The 22,514-nt window shown below is 47.4% G+C and overlaps 2 protein-coding genes across 3 annotated transcripts in view; one reads left to right on the forward strand and one right to left on the reverse strand.

The window, feature by feature from the left end:
• LOC143299030 (uncharacterized) overlaps nt 1-3,994 on the forward strand; it is a 32,115-nt gene extending 28,121 nt beyond the window's left edge. For both annotated transcript variants that reach the window (XM_076612112.1, XM_076612114.1), the window contains one exon: nt 2,831-3,994. In XM_076612112.1, coding sequence (XP_076468227.1) covers nt 2,831-3,133 — 303 coding nt within the window. In that variant the 3' untranslated portion in view covers nt 3,134-3,994. The remainder of the gene's footprint in view (nt 1-2,830) is intronic.
• Nucleotides 3,995-15,868: 11,874 nt separating this feature from the next.
• Nucleotides 15,869-22,514, reverse strand: part of LOC143298933 (uncharacterized) — a 60,826-nt gene continuing 54,180 nt past the window's right edge. Inside the window, exons 3-5 of the mRNA XM_076611966.1 lie at nt 20,984-21,097; nt 18,558-18,671; nt 15,869-17,688 (exon numbers count right to left, since the gene is read on the reverse strand). Of these exons, the coding sequence (XP_076468081.1) occupies nt 17,660-17,688; nt 18,558-18,671; nt 20,984-21,097 (257 nt within the window). The 3' untranslated portion in view covers nt 15,869-17,659. The remainder of the gene's footprint in view (nt 17,689-18,557; nt 18,672-20,983; nt 21,098-22,514) is intronic.

Raw genomic sequence — 22,514 nt, forward strand, 5'->3', positions numbered from 1 at the left:
AGTGTGTCTAGTTACACACACCTGGAGCAGGCAGTGTATGGTAGTGCAGTGTGGTTACACACACCTGGGGCAGGCAGTGTATGGTAGTGCAGTGTGTCTAGTTACACACACCTGGGGCAGGCAGTGTATGGTAGTGCAGTGTGTCTAGTTACACACACCTGGGGCAGGCAGTGATGGTAGTGCAGTGTGTCTAGTAACACACACCTGGAGCAGGCAGTGTATGGTAGTGCAGTGTGGTTACACACACCTGGAGCAGGCAGTGTATGGTAGTGCAGTGTGTCTAGTTACACACACCTGGGGCAGGCAGTGATGGTAGTGCAGTGTGTCTAGTTACACACACCTGGGGCAGGCAGTGTATGGTAGTGCAGTGTGTCTAGTTACACACACCTGGGGCAGGCAGTGTATGGTAGTGCAGTGTGTCTAGTAACACACACCTGGGGCAGGCAGTGTATGGTAGTGCAGTGTGGTTACACACACCTGGGGCAGGCAGTGATGGTAGTGCAGTGTGTCTAGTTACACACACCTGGGGCAGGCAGTGATGGTAGTGCAGTGTGGTTACACACACCTGGGGCAGGCAGTGTATGGTAGTGCAGTGTGGTTACACACACCTGGGGCACGCAGTGATGGTAGTGCAGTGTGGTTACACACACCTGGAGCAGGCAGTGTATGGTAGTGCAGTGTGGTTACACACACCTGGAGCAGGCAGTGATGGTAGTGCAGTGTGGTTACACACACCTGGGGCAGGCAGTGATGGTAGTGCAGTGTGTCTAGTTACACACACCTGGAGCAGGCAGTGTATGGTAGTGCAGTGTGGTTACACACACCTGGAGCAGGCAGTGTATGGTAGTGCAGTGTGGTTACACACACCTGGGGCAGGCAGTGTATGGTAGTGCAGTGTGGTTACACACACCTGGGGCAGGCAGTGATGGTAGTGCAGTGTGGTTACACACACCTGGGGCAGGCAGTGATGGTAGTGCAGTGTGGTTACACACACCTGGGGCAGGCAGTGATGGTAGTGCAGTGTGGTTACACACACCTGGGGCAGGCAGTGATGGTAGTGCAGTGTGTCTAGTTACACACACCTGGGGCACGCAGTGTATGGTAGTGCAGTGTGTCTAGTTACACACACCTGGGGCACGCAGTGTATGGTAGTGCAGTGTGTCTAGTTACACACACCTGGAGCAGGCAGTGATGGTAGTGCAGTGTGTCTAGTTACACACACCTGGGGCACGCAGTGTATGGTAGTGCAGTGTGGTTACACACACCTGGGGCAGGCAGTGTATGGTAGTGCAGTGTGGTTACACACACCTGGAGCAGGCAGTGATGGTAGTGCAGTGTGGTTACACACACCTGGAGCAGGCAGTGATGGTAGTGCAGTGTGGTTACACACACCTGGGGCAGGCAGTGTATGGTAGTGCAGTGTGTCTAGTTACACACACCTGGGGCAGGCAGTGTATGGTAGTGCAGTGTGTCTAGTTACACACACCTGGGGCAGGCAGTGTATGGTAGTGCAGTGTGTCTAGTTACACACACCTGGAGCAGGCAGTGATGGTAGTGCAGTGTGTCTAGTTACACACACCTGGGGCAGGCAGTGTATGGTAGTGCAGTGTGGTTACACACACCTGGGGCAGGCAGTGTATGGTAGTGCAGTGTGTCTAGTTACACACACCTGAGGCAGGCAGTGTATGGTAGTGCAGTGTGGTTACACACACCTGAGGCAGGCAGTGTATGGTAGTGCAGTGTGGTTACACACACCTGGAGCAGGCAGTGATGGTAGTGCAGTGTGGTTACACACACCTGGAGCAGGCAGTGATGGTAGTGCAGTGTGGTTACACACACCTGGGGCAGGCAGTGATGGTAGTGCAGTGTGTCTAGTTACACACACCTGGGGCAGGTAGTGTATGGTAGTGCAGTGTGTCTAGTTACACACACCTGGGGCAGGCAGTGTATGGTAGTGCAGTGTGGTCTCACGGTCAGTGTATCCCTGTGTACAGATGTCTCACGGTCAGTGTATCCCTGTGTACAGATGTCTCACGGCTAGTGTATCCCTGTGTACAGATGTCTCACGGTCAGTGTATCCCTGTGTACAGATGTCTCACGGTCAGTGTATCCCTGTGTACAGATGTCTCACGGCTAGTGTATCCCTGTGTACAGATGTCTCACGGCTAGTGTATCCCTGTGTACAGATGTGTCTCACGGTCAGTGTATCCCTGTGTACAGATGTCTCACGGTCAGTGTATCCTTGTGTACAGATGTCTCACGGTCAGTGTATCCCTGTGTACAGATGTCTCACGGTCAGTGTATCCCTGTGTACAGATGTCTCACGGTCAGTGTATCCCTGTGTACAGATGTCTCACGGTCAGTGTATCCCTGTGTACAGATGTCTCACAGGTCAGTGTATCCCTGTGTACAGATGTCTCACGGCTAGTGTATCCCTGTGTACAGATGTCTCACGGTCAGTGTATCCCTGTGTACAGATGTCTCACGGTCAGTGTATCCCTGTGTACAGATGTCTCACGGTCAGTGTATCCCTGTGTACAGATGTCTCACGGTCAGTGGATCCCTGTGTACAGATGTCTCACAGCTCAGTGTATCCCTGTGTACAGATGTCTCACGGTCAGTGTATCCCTGTGTACAGATGTCTCACGGTCAGTGTATCCCTGTGTACAGATGTCTCACGGCTAGTGTATCCCTGTGTATAGATGTCTCACGGTCAGTGTATCCCTGTGTACAGATGTCTCACGGTCAGTGTATCCCTGTGTACAGATGTCTCACAGCTAGTGTATCCCTGTGTACAGATGTCTCACGGTCAGTGTATCCCTGTGTACAGATGTCTCATGGCCAACAGATGGACAGCGGGCAGACCCTGGAAGGCCTCAGTTTGGGCAGTGCGGGCAGCAAGGCGGTACAGGCCTTCCTGCAGGAGGCCGCCCTCACCACCTGGCCCATGACCCTCCACTCCCCGCCCATGACCCTCGCCGTCAACGACACGCGTTTCGATGACGTCAGGCACAGGCTGTGGTGGTCATGTGACCAGTCACATGCCCACAACGTGGACCTCTTCGTGTGGCCAGTGCTCTGTGACTCTGAGGGCGGCAACATTCTGGTGAAGGGCTGTGTGTGTGCCAGCTGAATGACATCAGCTGCAACTACAACACCTACATCAACAACATCATCAGCAACAGCTACAACTACATCAACAACAACAGCAACAACCACATCAACTTAACCACCAACAGCAACAATACAAACAGCATCAACTACAACTACTACATCTACAACATCAACAACATCAGTAACAATAACACTAACAACATCATGAACAACATCATCAACAACACAAACAAGTCACCTCCTCAGAGATTCTGTTTTGTTGCAAGGTTTGAAGCAGAATTTTGTCACAGGAATGGCTTAAGTACCAGGTGTATTTGTATTTGTATTTCTTTTTTATCACAACAGATTTCTCTGTGTGAAATTCGGGCTGCTCTCCCCAGTAAGAGCGCGTCGCTATACTACAGCGCCACCCATTTTTTGTATTTTTTCATGCGTGCAGTGTTATTTGTTTTTCCTATCAAAGTGGATTCTTCTACAGAATTTTGCCAGGGACAACCTTTTTGTTGCCGTGGGTTCTTTTACATGACCTAAGTGCATGCTGCACACAGGACCTTGGTTTATCGTCTCATCCGAATGACTAGCGTCCAGACCACCACTCAAGGTCTAGTGGAGGGGGAGAAAATATCGGTGGCTGAGTCGTAAATTCGAACCAGCGGGCTCAGATTCTCTCGCTTCCTAGGTGGACACGTTACCTCTAGGCCATCACTCCAACTGACTTTTGGACTTTTACATCATTCGTTTCCAGACATACACACACACACACACACACACACACACACACACACACACACACACACACACACACACACACACACACACACACACACACACACACACACACACACACACACACACACACACACACGCACACACACTCACACACACTCACACACACACAACTGGTGAAAACAGACAACTGCTGCTTTTTGTGTTGCTGCTGCTGTTGTGTGTGGCTGTCTCTCTCCGCACCAACCGGCATCACTGTGTTTCTTCCAGAGTGAACTTTGTTTTGACACCGGATTCAGAGCGGAAAGTGAGTTTGCAGACCAATGCTTGGGAATAACTTTTTTTTCCTTCTTTCCTTCATTTCAAAGCTGCTGCCAAAGAAAGGTGACTGCACGTGGCGTGTTAGCCAGCATGTAGTTCAGGTCAGTCACCATCACTGACCCTGTTTGACAGTGCTGCTGTTGACCACACCAAAAAGGCTTCACCTCTGCATTCAAGCAGTCGTGGATACTAGTGGTCTTTTCATCTGCTGTCTTTGTGGCGGGAGTAGCTCTTGAGACAGTACTGTTCTTACCTACCGTCTTCTGTCATCCCCACACCATCATTGAGGTCTGTCCACCAGCTGTCATTATCTGTCTTCTGTCATCCCCACACCATCACTGAGGTCTGTCCACCAGCTGTCATTATCTGTCTTCTGTCATCCCCACACCATCATTGAGGTCTGTCCACCAGCTGTCATTATCTGTCTTCTGTCATCCCCACACCATCACTGAGGTCTGTCCACCAGCTGTCATTATCTTCTGTCACCCCCCCACCATCACTGAGGTCTGTCCACCAGCTGTCATTATCTGTCTTCTGTCATCCCCACACCATCACTGAGGTCTGTCCACCAGCTGTCATTATCTTCTGTCACCCCCCCACCATCACTGAGGTCTGTCCACCAGCTGTCATTATCTGTCTTCTGTCATCCCCACACCATCACTGAGGTCTGTCCACCAGCTGTCATTATCTTCTGTCATCCCCACACCATCATTGAGGTCTGTCCACCAGCTGTCATTATCTGTCTTCTGTCATCCCCACACCATCATTGAGGTCTGTCCACCAGCTGTCATTATCTTCTGTCATCCCCACACTATCATTGAGGTCTGTCCAACAGCTGTCATTATCTTCTGTCATCCCCACACCATCACTGAGGTCTGTCCACCAGCTGTCATTATCTTCTGTCATCCCCACACCATCACTGAGGTCTGTCCACCAGCTGTCATTATCTTCTGTCATCCCCACACCATCACTGAGGTCTGTCCACCAGCTGTCATTATCTTCTGTCATCCCCCCACCATCACTGAGGTCTGTCCACCAGCTGTCATTATCTTCTGTCATCCCCACACCATCATTGAGGTCTGTCCACCAGCTGTCATTATCTTCTGTCATCCCCACACCATCACTGAGGTCTGTCCACCAGCTGTCATTATCTTCTGTCATCCCCACACCATCATTGAGGTCTGTCCAACAGCTGTCATTATCTTCTGTCATCCCCACACCATCATTGAGGTCTGTCCACCAGCTGTCATTATCTTCTGTCATCCCCACACCATCACTGAGGTCTGTCCACCAGCTGTCATTATCTGTCTTCTGTCATCCCCACACCATCACTGAGGTCTGTCCACCAGCTGTCATTATCTTCTGTCATCCCCACACCATCACTGAGGTCTGTCCACCAGCTGTCATTATCTTCTGTCATCCCCACACCATCACTGAGGTCTGTCCACCAGCTGTCATTATCTGTCTTCTGTCATCCCCACACCATCACTGAGGTCTGTCCAACAGCTGTCATTATCTGTCTTCTGTCATCCCCACACCATCACTGAGGTCTGTCCACCAGCTGTCATTATCTGTCTTCTGTCATCCCCACACCATCACTGAGGTCTGTCCACCAGCTGTCATTATCTGTCTTCTGTCATCCCCACACCATCACTGAGGTCTGTCCACCAGCTGTCATTATCTGTCTTCTGTCATCCCCACACCATCACTGAGGTCTGTCCACCAGCTGTCATTATCTGTCTTCTGTCATCCCCACACCATCACTGAGGTCTGTCCACCAGCTGTCATTATCTGTCTTCTGTCATCCCCACACCATCACTGAGGTCTGTCCACCAGCTGTCATTATCTTCTGTCATCCCCACACCATCACTGAGGTCTGTCCACCAGCTGTCATTATCTGTCTTCTGTCATCCCCACACCATCACTGAGGTCTGTCCACCAGCTGTCATTATCTTCTGTCATCCCCACACCATCACTGAGGTCTGTCCACCAGCTGTCATTATCTTCTGTCATCCCCACACCATCACTGAGGTCTGTCCACCAGCTGTCATTATCTGTCTTCTGTCATCCCCACACCATCACTGAGGTCTGTCCATTGCCTTTGCCATTGCCTCTGTCATTGTTACTGTCATCGTCACTGTCATTACACGGAGTGAGGTCCATGAGGAGGAAGGCAGAGAGAGATGGTGGGACAGGGTGGGAGGGGGGGCGGCGGGGCGTTGAGGGGGTCCATCATTGACATGCACTTCACCCTTCTCCCTCACAGGGTCCATCCCCAAACATTCTGCTGAACTGTGATTGTATCCAGTGAACAACGCTGTTCTATGTCTGTCCAGTGAACAATGCTGTTCTATGTCTGTCCAGTGAATAACACTTTTGTTCTGTCTGTCCAGTGAACAACGCTGTTCTATGTCTGTCCAGTGAATAACACTTTTGTTCTGTCTGTCCAGTGAACAACGCTGTTCTATGTCTGTCCAGTGAATAACACTTTTGTTCTGTCTGTCCAGTGAACAACGCTGTTCTATGTCTGTCCAGTGAATAACACTTTTGTTCTATGTCTGTCCAGTGAACAACGCTGTTCTATGTCTGTCCAGTGAACAACGCTGTTCTATGTCTGTCCAGTGAACAACGCTGTTCTATGTCTGTCCAGTGAATAACACTTTTGTTCTATGTCTGTCCAGTGAACAACGCTGTTCTATGTCTGTCCAGTGAACAACGCTGTTCTATGTCTGTCCAGTGAACAACGCTGTTTTCTATGTCTGTCCAGATGAGAACGCTATGTTCTATGCCTGTCCAGAGGAGAACAATATATTTTTTGTCCAGAGGAGAACACTGTGTTCTATGTCTTTCCAGAGGAGAACAGAGAACACTGTTGTATGTCTGTCCAGAGGAGAACGCTATTTTCTGTGTGTTCTAAGTCTGTTCTCCTGAACACTGTTCTGTGCGCTCTGTGTCTGTGCTCCTGAACACTATGTTCTCTGTGTTCTACGTCTGTTCTCCTGAACACTATGTTCTGTGTGTTCTACGTCTGTTCTCCTGAACACTATGTTCTGTGTGCTCTATGTCTGTTCTCCTGAACACTATGTTCTGTGTGTTCTACGTCTGTTCTCCTGAACACTATGTTCTGTGTGTTCTATGTCTGTTCTCCTGAACACTATGTTCTGTGTGCTCTATGTCTGTTCTCCTGAACACTATGTTCTGTGTGCTCTATGTCTGTTCTCCTGAACACTATGTTCTGTGTGCTCTATGTCTGTTCTCCTGAACACTGTTCTGTGTGCTCTGACGTCTGTTCTCCTGAACACTGTTCTGTGTGCTCTATGTCTGTTCTCCTGAACACTATGTTCTGTGTGCTCTATGTCTGTTCTCCTGAACACTGTTCTGTGTGCTCTATGTCTGTTCTCCTGAACACTATGTTCTGTGTGTTCTACGTCTGTTCTCCTGAACACTGTCTGTGTGCTCTGTGTCTGTTCTCCTGAACACTATGTTCTGTGTGCTCTGTGTCTGTTCTCCTGAACACTATGTTCTGTGTGCTCTATGTCTGTTCTCCTGAACACTATGTTCTGTGTGCTCTATGTCTGTTCTCCTGAACACTGTTCTGTGTGCTGACCCAGTGCCTGTCATCCCTGTGGATGGCCTCGGCAGCCAGGACGTTTCATGTCAACAGGAACTGATGAAGCAAAACATCCATCTTGCCATTTTGGTCTGTGTTATGTATGCATGTATTTATTTCCACAGTCACTATCTCTGGGTTCTTCTCTGCTGCTTATTGATACGTTGTCAGTTCCCAGTGTCAACACAGAAGTGCTGTGACTGTGGGGTCACCGCTAGGTCCCCCTGTGGAAGAGACTCTGCACTGACCTGTGACTGAGTGGTGTGGTGGCTGTTGATCATTGTCACCAGGTTTGTGTCACACAACACTGACACAATGAAAAATGTTTCTGCGTGTTTGTGCATGCATGTGTGTGTTTGTGCAGTGTGCGAGCGCATGCATATGTGTGTGCGCGCGTGTGTGTGTGCATTTATGTCTGTGTGTGCGTGCGTGTGTACGCGCAATAGTGTGTGTAACTCGGCATGCATGTAAGATTCAAGTGCATATGTAACAGAAGGAGCGAGGAACACAGAAGGTGTGAGTGTCGGTGTGCGCGCGCGCATGTGTGTGTGTGTGCGAGCGAACAATGTCTTTAACAAACAGAGTAAAAACCACATGTGTGGAGTAGGAGTGTAAACGGTCCTTTTCCATGATTCACACAGCTGTGTGAGTGGCAGTGTCTCCACACACAGTCCATCATTCTCACACGGGTGATGTGTTGATGTGTGACCTTGACCCTCAAAGCCGCGTTGACCACGTGATGGGTGACATGTTCAAATGTCATGTTGTTCTTTTCCGACATCAGTGCGCAGCGTGGCATAGGTTTTTTATTTGTATCAGCTTTGTAATATATATATATATATATATATATATATATATATATATATATATATATATATATACTTAAAGTAAGTACAAATATATTCAGAAAATGCGTTATTTCTTTCTTTCCCTTTCTGCAAGCTGCCCTCTGCATATTCTAAACTGAAATCTCACAATCCAGCAGCTGTATTGATTACTATGTTAACATTGTACGTGATTCATATAGGCCTACTGTCCGTTTAATAAACTCGTGCTGACAGATTTGTTTGTGTGATACCGAAGGCGTGCGTGCTTGTGGGAGGCAGGGGGGGGGGAGGGGGGGGGGGGCAGGGTTGTACGACCATCGGGCATGCAAAGCATCAAATTGAAACCACCCTTGTTTCACGCACGCACGCACACACACACACACACACACGCACGCACGCACATGTACATGTCACATCCACCTGTTTCCACATGTAAACAAAGATGGAAGGCAGTTAACCACAGCATTTATTTGATCCAACATGTCAAGAACCAATGCCTCACTAATACCGGTCTGTTGTTTGATCCAACATGTCGTCAGTCTGTTGTTTGATCCAACATGTTTGTTGTTTGATCCAACATGTTGTCAGTCTGTTGTTTGATCCAACATGTTGCCAGTCTGTTGTTTGATCCAACATGTTTGTTGTTTGATCCAACATGTTGTCAGTCTGTTGTTTGATCCAACATGTCTGTTGTTTGATCCAACATGTCAGTCTGTTGTTTGATCCAACATGTCGGTCTGTTGTTTGATCCAACATGTTGTCAGTCTGTTGTTTGATCCAACATGTCTGTTGTTTGATCCAACATGTCGTCAGTCTGTTGTTTGATCCAACATGTCAGTCTGTTGTTTGATCCAACATGTTGTCAGTCTGTTGTTTGATCCAACATGTCGTCAGTCTGTTGTTTGATCCAACATGTCAGTCTGTTGTTTGATCCAACATGTTGTCAGTCTGTTGTTTGATCCAACATGTCGTCAGTCTGTTGTTTGATCCAACATGTCAGTCTGTTGTTTGATCAAACATGTTGTCAGTCTGTTGTTTGATCCAACATGTTGTCAGTCTGTTGTTTGATCCAACATGTCGTCAGTCTGTTGTTTGATCCAACATGTCAGTCTGTTGTTTGATCAAACATGTTGTCAGTCTGTTGTTTGATCCAACATGTCTGTTGTTTGATCCAACATGTCGTCAGTCTGTTGTTTGATCCAACATGTTGTCAGTCTGTTGTTTGATCAAACATGTTGTCAGTCTGTTGTTTGATCCAACATGTTGTCAGTCTGTTGTTTGATCAAACATGTCTGTTGTTTGATCCAACATGTTGTCAGTCTGTTGTTTGATCCAACATGTTGTCAGTCTGTTGTTTGATCCAACATGTCGTCAGTCTGTTGTTTGATCCAACATGTTGTCAGTCTGTTGTTTGATCCAACATGTCGTCAGTCTGTTGTTTGATCCAACATGTCTGTTGTTTGATCCAACATGTTGTCAGTCTGTTGTTTGATCCAACATGTCTGTTGTTTGATCCAACATGTTGTCAGTCTGTTGTTTGATCCAACATGTTGTCAGTCTGTTGTTTGATCCAACATGTCGTCAGTCTGTTGTTTGATCCAACATGTTGTCAGTCTGTTGTTTGATCCAACATGTCTGTTGTTTGATCCAACATGTTGTCAGTCTGTTGTTTGATCCAACATGTTGTCAGTCTGTTGTTTGATCCAACATGTCGTCAGTCTGTTGTTTGATCCAACATGTTGTCAGTCTGTTGTTTGATCCAACATGTCTGTTGTTTGATCCAACATGTCGTCAGTCTGTTGTTTGATCCAACATGTTGTCAGTCTGTTGTTTGATCCAACATGTCTGTTGTTTGATCCATGTTGTCAGTCTGTTGTTTGATCCATGTTGTCAGTCTGTTGTTTGATCCAACATGTCGTCAGTCTGTTGTTTGATCCAACATGTCTGTTGTTTGATCTAAAATGTCTGTTGTTTGATCCAACATGTTGTCAATCTTTTATTTGATCCAACATTTTCGTTGGAGAGAAGCATTCAATGAGCTCTTGCTTCCAAACATCCGCAAATGTCGGGTTCTAAAGATTGCATGACTGAATTCAGACAGTCCAAAAATTTACATTATATTGCCAGTACCCATTTTCTTTGAAATTGTATGGTTCAATTTAGCGCCAAACTGTGAAGAATGTTAATATTGTGTTTGATTAACAGAACTCGTGTTTGCAGCTGCATGAAAGCACTTTTATCTTTGCTGAGTTGATCGCAGTACCTGTTTAGATGTAATGATTCTGCATTTGTAAGGATTGTATTTGAAACTATGTTCCACTGTCCCCGGAAAGTGACACAGCGGCACGTGGAGTGTGAACAGGGAGCAGTGCTGGATGAACGGCGAGACAGTCTGTCGCCATGACTACAGCTGTCTCCCCTCTCCCCCACACTGACTGCTCGGAATGTCCTGCAGGGAGATAACCTTTTTTTCTGTCACGATCCGGTCGATACCATCGCTTTCCTCCCTTGCATTGTCTATCAACTCCAAGATTCACAACTATGGCGTGCAGTAAGAACAGGAAAAAGCAATACTGGCGCAAAGGAATTGTACATGTTTGGAATAACCCTCTCACTTTCACCAAACCTTGGTAATGTATCCAATGTTTCCTTCTAAACATCGAGTCTAAAATAGATGGAATGCAGTCGCGAAGCAATGCAAAACGTAATACAAGCCAGTAAGTTTACAAAGGTTTATGACATCACTCATATATTCCAGATAATCACAATATTCTTTCGGTGATACAATCCCAATCGAATGAAGTACACACCATGATTAATATAACATGTAAGCATGGTTACATATTTTGGAGAGAAAAAATCAGACAAATAGGCATGAATACAAACACACATGTTAATGTTTACAGAACATGATTCTGATAGACGAAAATCAAGCTAAAATTTCCTCTCTTCCAACCAGAACCAAGTCTTGCATTGTGAAACTTACAAAGTCAAGAAATAAGCGTTTAAATCATTCTGTAAAGACACTGTAATCATTCTGTTAAGACACAATAATCATTATGTAGACACTGTAATCATTCTGTAAACACTGTACGTAAAGCAATCAACACAAATAATGGGGCGAAAAACAAAAATAAAATTGTTTAGTGCCAATTTGATGTTGACAATTGTCATCTCTTGTTTTAACAGAGCAAGGAGTCCAACAACAGTTCCCTGCCTGTAGTCTGTTTCACAAAACCAGTGCACACAAGGTGTATTCGTCATTTCCAGTCGTTTCATTAACGTGCATTTCAATAAACTAAGGGTGTATCCATCATTTTCAGTCGTTCCATTAAATTGCATAAATGACTAATCACTTACGAGGTCTTTGGAGGTCTGCTTGTGATGTAACTTTCTAAAAACAAGACTGAATTCTACATTCGCTGGAAAGTAAAGGAGAAAGAAAGTGTGTTCAGACAGGTCCCTTCCTTGTCAACAATATGAAACTCTGAATCAAACAGATGTGCACATTTCTCTCTTCTTGTAAGCAGAAACATCTATTACAAAGTATGCTTAAGATCAACTGCTGGTTAAATCTGTCGTACAACCTAACCATCTTCCAATTAGGTTGTAACACAGAATACAAAAGATTTCGAAACAAAGCCCCAGCGAAACAGACTTTTGTTGAATACTAGGACAACAAGCTCAACCAAACAATCACCCATTTCCAATTGACACTGGGTAAAACAGTTATGTCTGAATTCATCCACTGACACCATTTGCAAGGAATTATTTCTCTGTTCTTTCCACAGGTTTTTAGTAACATGATTTGACAGGAATATTTCTCTGTTCTTTCCACAGGTCTTTAATGACCTGATTTGACAGGAATATTTCTCTGTTCTTTCCACAGGTCTTTAATGACATGATTTGACAGGAATATTTCTCTGTTCTTTCCACAGGTTTTTAGTGACCTGATTTGACAGGAATATTTCTCTGTTCTTTCCACAGGTCTTTAGTGACATGATTTGACAGGAATATTTCTCTGTTCTTTCCACAGGTCTTTAGTGACATGATTTGACAGGAATATTTCTCTGTTCTTTCCACAGGTCTTTAGTGACATGATTTGACAGGAATATTTCTCTGTTCTTTCCACAGGTCTTTAGTGACATGATTTGACAGGAATATTTCTCTGTTCTTTCCACAGGTCTTTAGTGACCTGATTTGACAGGAATATTTCTCTGTTCTGTCCACAGGTCTTTAGTGACCTGATTTGACAGGAATATTTCTCTGTTCTTTCCACAGGTTTTTAGTGACCTGATTTGACAGGAATATTTCTCTGTTCTTTCCACAGGTCTTTAGTGACATGATTTGACAGGAATATTTCTCTGTTCTTTCCACAGGTCTTTAGTGACATGATTTGACAGGAATATTTCTCTGTTCTTTCCACAGGTCTTTAGTGACATGATTTGACAGGAATATTTCTCTGTTCTTTCCACAGGTCTTTAATGACATGATTTGACAGGAATATTTCTCTGTCCTTTCCACTGGTACTTGCTGACAAAATTTACCAGAAATAATTCTGTATTGTTTCCACGGGTCCTCACACAATGCCCATGATCTCTACAGTCTGATCGTCCCTGAATATGGGTATGATTCTAATTAACAAGCAATACGCAAAATTAGCTTCAGTAGGCCCAATGGGACCACCCATTGGTTGTACATCTGGATTTTCTGGCTATTTTGTGGTATGACTCGTATGTTAAAACATAAAAAGGGGAAGACGACAAATTTCTTGATCACTGTAGGCAATGTTTTTGAATATCCAAGGTTCGGGATACTTCCATTTCATGACATCCAAACCCCCACACATAATTATAACGACATCCAAACCCCCACACATAATTATAACGACATCCAAACCCCAGCACATATAACGACATCCAAACCCCAACACATATAACGACATCCAACCCCCTACACATATAACGACACTCAAACCCTCACACATATAACGACATCCAACCCCGTACACATATAACGACATCCAAACCCCCACACATATAACGACATCCAAACCCCCACACATAATTATAACGACTTCCAAACCCTCACAGATATAACGACATCCAAACCCTCACATATAATTATAACGACATCCAAACCCTCACACATATAACGACATCCAAACCCTCACACATATAACGACATCCAACCCCCTACACATATAACGACATCCAAACCCTCACACATAATTATAACGACATCCAAACCCTCACACATAATTATAACGACATCCAACCCCCTACACATATAACGACATCCAACCCCCTACACATATAACGACATCCAACCCCCTACACATATAACGACATCCAAACCCTCACACATATAACGACATCCAAACCCTCACACATAATTATAACGACATCCAAACCCTCACACATAATTATAACGACATCCAAACCCTCACACATAATTATAACGACATCCAACCCCCTACACATATAACGACATCCAACCCCCTACACATATAACGACATCCAAACCCCCACACATATAACGACATCCAACCCCTCACACATAATTATAACGACATCCAAACCCCCACACATATAACGACATCCAAACCCTCACACATAATTATAACGACATCCAAACCCTCACACATATAACGACATCCAACCCCCTACACATATAACGACATCCAACTCCCTACACATATAACGACATAACGACATTCAAACCCTCACACATATAACGACATCCAGTCCCCCACAAATAATGACATCCGTATGCCGTCCAAACCCTGACAAAGATAACATCGTTCTCACCAGGCCAATGTGTGAACCAGTTCAGCTGTGTTCATGATGTTTATCACGACCACTGAAACCAAACACCTGAACCATTCTTTGTTGATTACTGTATTTTATGCGTCGATCTATTTATTCGCTAAAATTGTTTGTTCACTTGAAACCAACAAGTGAACAACGGGGTTAAAGCTGTTCAATCCTTGTAAAGAAAAGAAAGAAAGAAAGATGACAAATGACAACAGTAACGGTACAGAATGCTCTATGTCTATGAAACATTTCACCATCACAAAAGGCACATATGGAAACAGTAACGGTATGGAAAGCTCTATGTCTATGTAACGTGTTCAGCATCACAAAAGGCACATATGCAAACAGTAACAGAATACAATGTCCTATGTCTATGAAACCTGTTCAGCATCACAAAAGGCACATATGCAAACAGTAACGGTATAGAATGCTCTATGTCTATGAAACGTGATCACTATCACAAGGCACTATGTACAGTGTCTTCATCAGTCTTCCCTTCAGAAATAGTTCACACTGAACACACTGTTCGCCCAGCCTCACCCCACCACTGTGTCCACCCCACCACTGTGTCCACCCCACCACCCCACCACTGTGTCCACCCCACCACTGTGTTCACCCCACCACCCCACCACTGTGTTCACCCCACCACTGTGTCCACCCCACCCCTGTGTCCACCCCACCACTGTGTCCACCCCACCCCTGTGTCCACCCCACCACTGTGTTCACCCCACCACTGTGTTCACCCCACCACTGTGTCCACCCCACCACTGTGTCCACCCCACCACTGTGTCCACCCCACCACTGTGTTCACCCCACCACTGTGTTCACCCCACCACTGTGTTCACCCCACCACTGTGTTCACCCCACCACTGTGTTCACCCCACCACTGTGTCCACCCCACCACTGTGTCCACCCCACCACTGTGTTCACCCCACATCTGAACCCCCACTGTGTCCACCCCACCACTGTGTCCACCCCACCACTGTGTCCACCCCACCACTGTGTTCACCCCACCCCTGTGTCCACCCCACCACTGTGTCCACCCCACCACTGTGTCCACCCCACCACTGTGTTCACCCCACATCTGAACCCCCACTGTGTCCACCCCACCACTGTGTCCACCCCACCACTGTGTTCACCCCACCACTGTGTCCACCCCACCACTGTGTTCACCCCACATCTGAACCCCCACTGTGTTCACCCCACATCTGAACCCCCACTGTGTCCACCCCACCACTGTGTCCACCCCACCACTGTGTCCACCCCACCACTGTGTTCACCCCACATTTGAACCCCCACTGTGTTCACCCAACATCTGAACCCCCACTGTGTCCACCCCACCACTGTGTCCACCCCACCACTGTGTTCACCCCACCACTGTGTCCACCCCACCACTGTGTCCACCCCACATTTGAACCCCCACTGTGTTCACCCAACATCTGAACCCCCACTGTGTCCACCCCACATCTGAACCCCCACTGTGTCCACCCCACCACTGTGTTCACCCCACATCTGAACCCCCACTGTGTTCACCCCACCACTGTGTTCACCCCACATCTGAACCCCCACTGTGTTCACCCCACCACTGTGTTCACCCCACATCTGAACCCCCACTGTGTTCACCCCATATCTGAACCACCACTGTGTCCACCCCACATCTGAACCCCCACTGTGTTCACCCCACCACTGTGTTCACCCCACATCTGAACCCCCACTGTGTTCACCCCACCACTGTGTTCACCCCACATCTGAACCCCCACTGTGTCCACCCCACATCTGAACCCCCACTGTGTTCACCCCACCACTGTGTCCACCCCATCACTGTGTCCACCCCACATCTGAACCCCCAGTGTGTGCTGTCCACCACAGGGACAGTCCTGTACCCGCCACAGGGACAGTCCTGTATCCGCCACAGGGACAGTCCTGTATCCGCCACAGGGACAGTCCTGTACCCGCCACAGAGACAGTACCCGCCACAGGGACAGTCCTGTATCCGCCACAGGGACAGTCCTGTATCCGCCACAGGGACAGTCCTGTACCCGCCACAGGGACAGTCCTGTATCCGCCACAGGGACAGTCCTGTACCCGCCACAGGGACAGTCCTGTACCCGCCACAGAGACAGTCCTGTATCCGCCGTGGGTAAAGTCCTGTTTCGTGTCCTGACTTCTGGGACCTGTTTCAATGTCAATTCTCCTTCATATTTGAAACGATATGACCAAAAGCGAATGTTGTGGCCTATTTTCTATAGAATTTGACTCTATTCTGTGGGTTATTATCCTAAACTTTGATAAAGATTCACCCGCTATATTGATGTGCCGCCATCTTACCAGCTCCAGAAAATGGTCTGCAGTGACGTATACCTTCGGTTTGTGCCACACAGAACTGCTCTGTCCGTGTCAAGGCTCCAGTCTGTGCCACACAGAACTGCCCTGACCGTGTCAAGGCTCCAGTCTGTGCAACACAGAGCTGCCCTGTCCGTGTCAAGGCTCCAGTCTGTGCCACACAGAGCTGCCCTGTCCGTGTCAAGGCTCCAGTCTGTGCAACACAGAACTGCCCTGTCCGTGTCAAGGCTCCAGTCTGTGCCACACACAGAGTTGCTCTGTCCATGTCAAGGCTCCAGTCTGTGCCACACAGAGCTGCCCTGTCCGTGTCAAGGCTCCAGTCTGTGCCACACAGAGCTGCTCTGTCCGTGTCAAGGCTCCAGTCTGTGCCACACAGAGCTGCTCTGTCCGTGTCAAGGCTCCAGTCTGTGCAACACAGAACTGCTCTGTCCGTGTCAAGGCTCCAGTCTGTGCAACACAGAACTGCTCTGTCCGTGTCAAGGCTCCAGTCTGTGCAACACAGAACTGCTCTGACCGTGTCAAGGCTCCAGTCTGTGCCACACACAGAGCTGCCCTGTCCGTGTCAAGGCTCCAGTTTCAGTAAACCTGCTGTGAACACGCCTGGCGAAAAAGGAACGTGGGGCGGGGGGTGAACAATTGTGGTGGGTGTGAAGGTTTCTCTCCATCAGGGAATCCGCTGTGAACATGGCTGGAGAGATGGGCGTGGGTGGTGAGGGGGTGAGGGGGGGTGGAGGGGGGTGAACAGTTGTGGTGTCTGTCAACGTGAAAGTTTCTCTCCATCACAGAAACCGCTGTGAACATGGCTGGAGAGACGGACGTGGGTGGGGGGGGGGGGTGAACAGTTGTGGTGTGTGAAGGTTTCTCTCCATCAGGGAATACGCTGTGAAGACTGCTGGCGAGGTCTACTTGGCTGCCTTCTCCTGCTGAATTACTGCACACACACACACACACACACACACACACACACACACACACACACACACACACACACACACAGCGTTTCATCCTGTGAGGATCACGTATCCAGAAGTTTAAATACTTTTCAATGACCTATAAACTGAAACAAACACTAACAAAATCAGCCAGTGCAGGTAGCTGTGTGAGAGGTAGAGGAGAGGTGTCAACTGAAACAGGTGTGTGTGTGAGAGGTAGAGGAGAGGTGTCAACTGAAACAGGTGTGTGTGTGAGAGGTAGAGGAGAGGTGTCAACTGAAACAGGTGTGTGTGTGAGAGGTAGAGGAGAGGTGTCAACTGAAACAGGTGTGTGTGTGAGAGGTAGAGGAGAGGTGTCAACTGAAACAGGTGTGTGTGTGAGAGGTAGAGGAGAGGTGTCAACTGAAACAGGTGTGTGTGTGAGAGGTAGAGGAGAGGTGTCAACTGAAACAGGTGTGTGTGTGAGAGGTAGAGGAGAGGTGTCAACTGAAACAGGTGTGTGGGTGAGAGGTAGAGGAGAGGTGTCAACTGAAACAGGTGTGTGTGTGAGAGGTAGAGGAGAGGTGTCAACTGAAACAGGTGTGTGTGAGAGGTAGAGGAGAGGTGTCAACTGAAACAGGTGTGTGTGTGAGAGGTAGAGGAGAGGTGTCAACTGAAACAGGTGTGTGTGTGAGAGGTAGAGGAGAGGTGTCAACTGAAACAGGTGTGTGGGTGAGAGGTAGAGGAGAGGTGTCAACTGAAACAGGTGTGTGTGAGAGAGGTAGAGGAGAGGTGTCAACTGAAACAGGTGTGTGTGTGAGAGGTAGAGGAGAGGTGTCAACTGAAACAGGTGTGTGGGTGAGAGGGGAGACCGCAGACAGCAGTGTACCTTCTTTGCTGGGCAGCGGGTTCTTGACGTCAGTGGTGGTCTTCTTCAGACTGCGCCGGTTGAAACCTGTAATGGACTGCTTGAACTCCTCCTCCTTCTTCTCTGCCGCGATGGCTGCACACACACACACACACACACACACACACACACACACACACACACACACACACACACACAAAAGGGAGTGCACATGAAATAATTGACAGAAAAGTGCATCAAAATCACCTGAGAGTAAAAATTATTAAGGGAGCCAGCAACAAAGAACAGTAATCCACAACCAAGTGACAGATAAACTTTTTAATGAAAAAATAATAAAAACCTTTGAAAAAAAAATTTTTATTATTTTTTTAAAATACATACATACATACATACATACATACATACATACATACATACATATATGTCTGTCTTGTTATCCGGTTCACACGTAAGCATACACGCACGCACACAGGCACACACACACCGACAGGCAGACAGACGCAGGCAGACAGACACAGACAGACAGACAGACAGGCACACACAAAGACAGGCAGACACAGACATACACAGACAAGCAGACAGACACAGGCAGGCAGACACAGTAAGACAGACACAGACAGACACACACACACAGACAAGCACACACACACACAAACAGACAGACAGACACACAGACACAGACAGGCAGACACAGACACACAGACAGACACGGGCATGTAGACACAGACAGACACAGACAGACAGACACAGACAGGCAGGCAGACAGACACAGACAGGCCGACACAGACAGACAGACAGACACAGGCAGGCAGACACAGACAGGCAGGCAGACAGACAGACACAGACAGACAGACACAGACAGGCAGGCAGACAGACAGACAGACACAGACAGGCAGGCAGACAGACAGACACAGACAGGCAGACACAGACAGACAGACACAGACAGGCAGGCAGGCAGACACAGACAGGCAGGCAGACACAGACAGACAGACAGACACAGACAGGCAGGCAGACAGACAGACACAGACAGGCAGACACAGACAGACAGACACAGACAGGCAGGCAGGCAGACACAGACAGGCAGGCAGACAGACACAGACAGACAGACACAGACAGGCAGGCAGGCAGACAGACACAGACAGGCAGGCAGACACACACAGACAGACAGACAGACACAGACAGACAGACACAGACAGGCAGACACAGACAGACAGACAGACACAGACAGGCAGGCAGACACAGACAGGCAGACAGACAGACAGACACAGACAGGCAAACACAGACACACAAACACACAGACACAGACAGACAGGCAGACACAGACAGACAGGCAGACACAGACAGGCAGGCAGACACAGACAGGCAGGCAGACAGACACAGACAGGCAAACACAGACACACAAACACACAGACACAGGCAGACAGACACAGACAGGCAGACACAGACAGGCAGGCAGACAGACACAGACAGACAGGCAGACAGACAGACACAGAAGGCAGACACAGACAGACAGACACAGACAGACAGACACAGACAGACACACCAACAGACAGACACAGATAGGCAGACACAGACAGACAGACAGACACACACAGGCAGACACACAGACAGACACAGACAGGCAGACACAGACAGACAGACACAGACAGGCAGACAGACACAGACAGACAGACACAGACAGGCAGACAGACACAGACAGACAGACACAGACAGGCAGACAGACACAGACAGGCAGACAGACACAGGCAGACACAGGCAGACAGACACAGGCAGACAGACACAGACAGGCAGACAGACACAGGCAGAGACAGACAGACACAGACAGACAGACACAGACAGGCAGACAGACACAGACAGGCAGACAGACACAGACAGACACAGACAGGCAGACACAGACAGACACAGGCAGACAGACACAGACAGGCAGACAGACACAGGCAGACAGACACAGGCAGACAGACACAGGCAGACACTGGCAGACACTGGCAGACAGACACAGACAGGCAGACAGACAGACAGACAGACAGACAGACACAGGCAGAGACAGACAGACAGGCAGACAGACACAGACAGGCAGACAAACACAGACAGGCAGACACAGATAGGCAGACAGACACAGACAGGCAGAGACAGACAGACACAGACACAGGCAGACAGACACAGACAGGCAGACAGACACAGACAGAGACAGACAGACACAGACAGACAGACACAGACACAGGCAGACAGACACAGACAGAGACAGACAGACACAGGCAGACAGACAGACAGAGACAGACAGACACAGACACAGGCAGACAGACACAGACACAGGCAGACAGACACAGACAGAGACAGACAGACACAGACAGGCAGACAGACACAGACAGACAGACACAGACAGAGACAGACAGACACAGGCAGACAGACAGACACAGACAGGCAGACAGACACAGGCAGACACTGACCGTCAGTGTTGGGCAGCACCGTCTTCTCCTCTGTCTTGGTGTGCTTCAGCTTGGACTTGTCAAAGCTGCCGATCCCTGCCTTCAGCTCCGCCTCCGTCTTCTCCTGGGCTATCACTGCACACACACACACACACACACACACACACACACACACACACACACACACACACACACACACACACACACACATTGGAAATGTTGAAAGCAGATTTTAATATTAATTATTCTGAAACAAAAAAGGAAGAAAATATCAACATCACGACGAGTACTGCTAGAATACACATAGCAGAGGTGTACCAGAATCATCTCCATATATTTACATATGGATCGATTCTTGATGACAAAAATGCTGGCGCAGCTTTTTCTGTTCCTGCTTTTAAAGACGAAAAACCTTACTTTATTAGAAAGAATCTTTCCATATTAACAGCTGAGCTTATTGCTATCATACAAGCTCCAAAGTATTTGATGAGCTATCAAATAGTTTTCTCTAATGTGATTCCAAATCAATACTTTATGCTGTAGAATCATTTAGTCTTGAAAGACCTGACTTAGTTATCGAGGCAAATCATTTGGTACATTGAATATTAAAGGTACTGATGTCAGTTTTTGTTGGGTGCCTTCTCGTGTGGGCATCAGTGGCCGGCAATGAAACTGCTGATATTTGTTGGGTGCCTTCTCGTGTGGGCATCAGTGGCCGGCAATGAAACTGCTGATATTTGTTGGGTGCCTTCTCGTGTGGGCATCAGTGGCAATGAAACTGCTGATATTTGTTGGGTGCCTTCTCGTGTGGGCATCAGCGGCAATGAAACTGCTGATATTTGTTGGGTGCCTTCTCGTGTGGGCATCAGTGGCAATGAAACTGCTGATATTTGTTGGGTGCCTTCTCGTGTGGGCATCAGCGGCAATGAAACTGCTGATATTTGTTGGGTGCCTTCTCGTGTGGGCATCAGTGGCAATGAAACTGCTGATATTTGTTGGGTGCCTTCTCGTGTGGCCATCAGTGGCAATGAAACTGCTGATATTTGTTGGGTGCCTTCTCGTGTGGGCATCAGTGCTGATAAAGCAGCTATAGAGAAGCGTAAGATTCAGAAAATTCGACAAAAATACATGTCCGTCTTTCCATGAAAGAGGCATACACTCTATTAGAAAAATCAGTGCGGGGTCAATTTCATAACCGATGGAAGGAAAAGTTTTTGAAACAGAAATGGACATTATTTCCCGAGCATATTATTGAAGAAAAGATGCCGAATCCATTAGCTCACAGGAAAGACAGGTTGATAACCTGATTGATATTGTAGCACCTACATGATGGAATGACAGTCCCAATTTTTTTAATATTTTTTTTATTAATGCATTTTATGGAATTTTTCTGTCAGATTGACTCATTATTTGAACATGAGAGTATTAAAAACAAAATCTTGGTTCATTTTCCTTTCATTTGATATATACTTTTATGTACTTATCTTCAGTACTTTTTGAAATATAAGCAAATTAAAATCATTGGCGTGTTTTTCTTGTTTTTCTGAAAATT

This window comes from Babylonia areolata, chromosome 24, assembly GCF_041734735.1.
Source record: "Babylonia areolata isolate BAREFJ2019XMU chromosome 24, ASM4173473v1, whole genome shotgun sequence".
NCBI classification, from domain to species: Eukaryota; Metazoa; Mollusca; class Gastropoda; order Neogastropoda; family Buccinidae; genus Babylonia; species Babylonia areolata.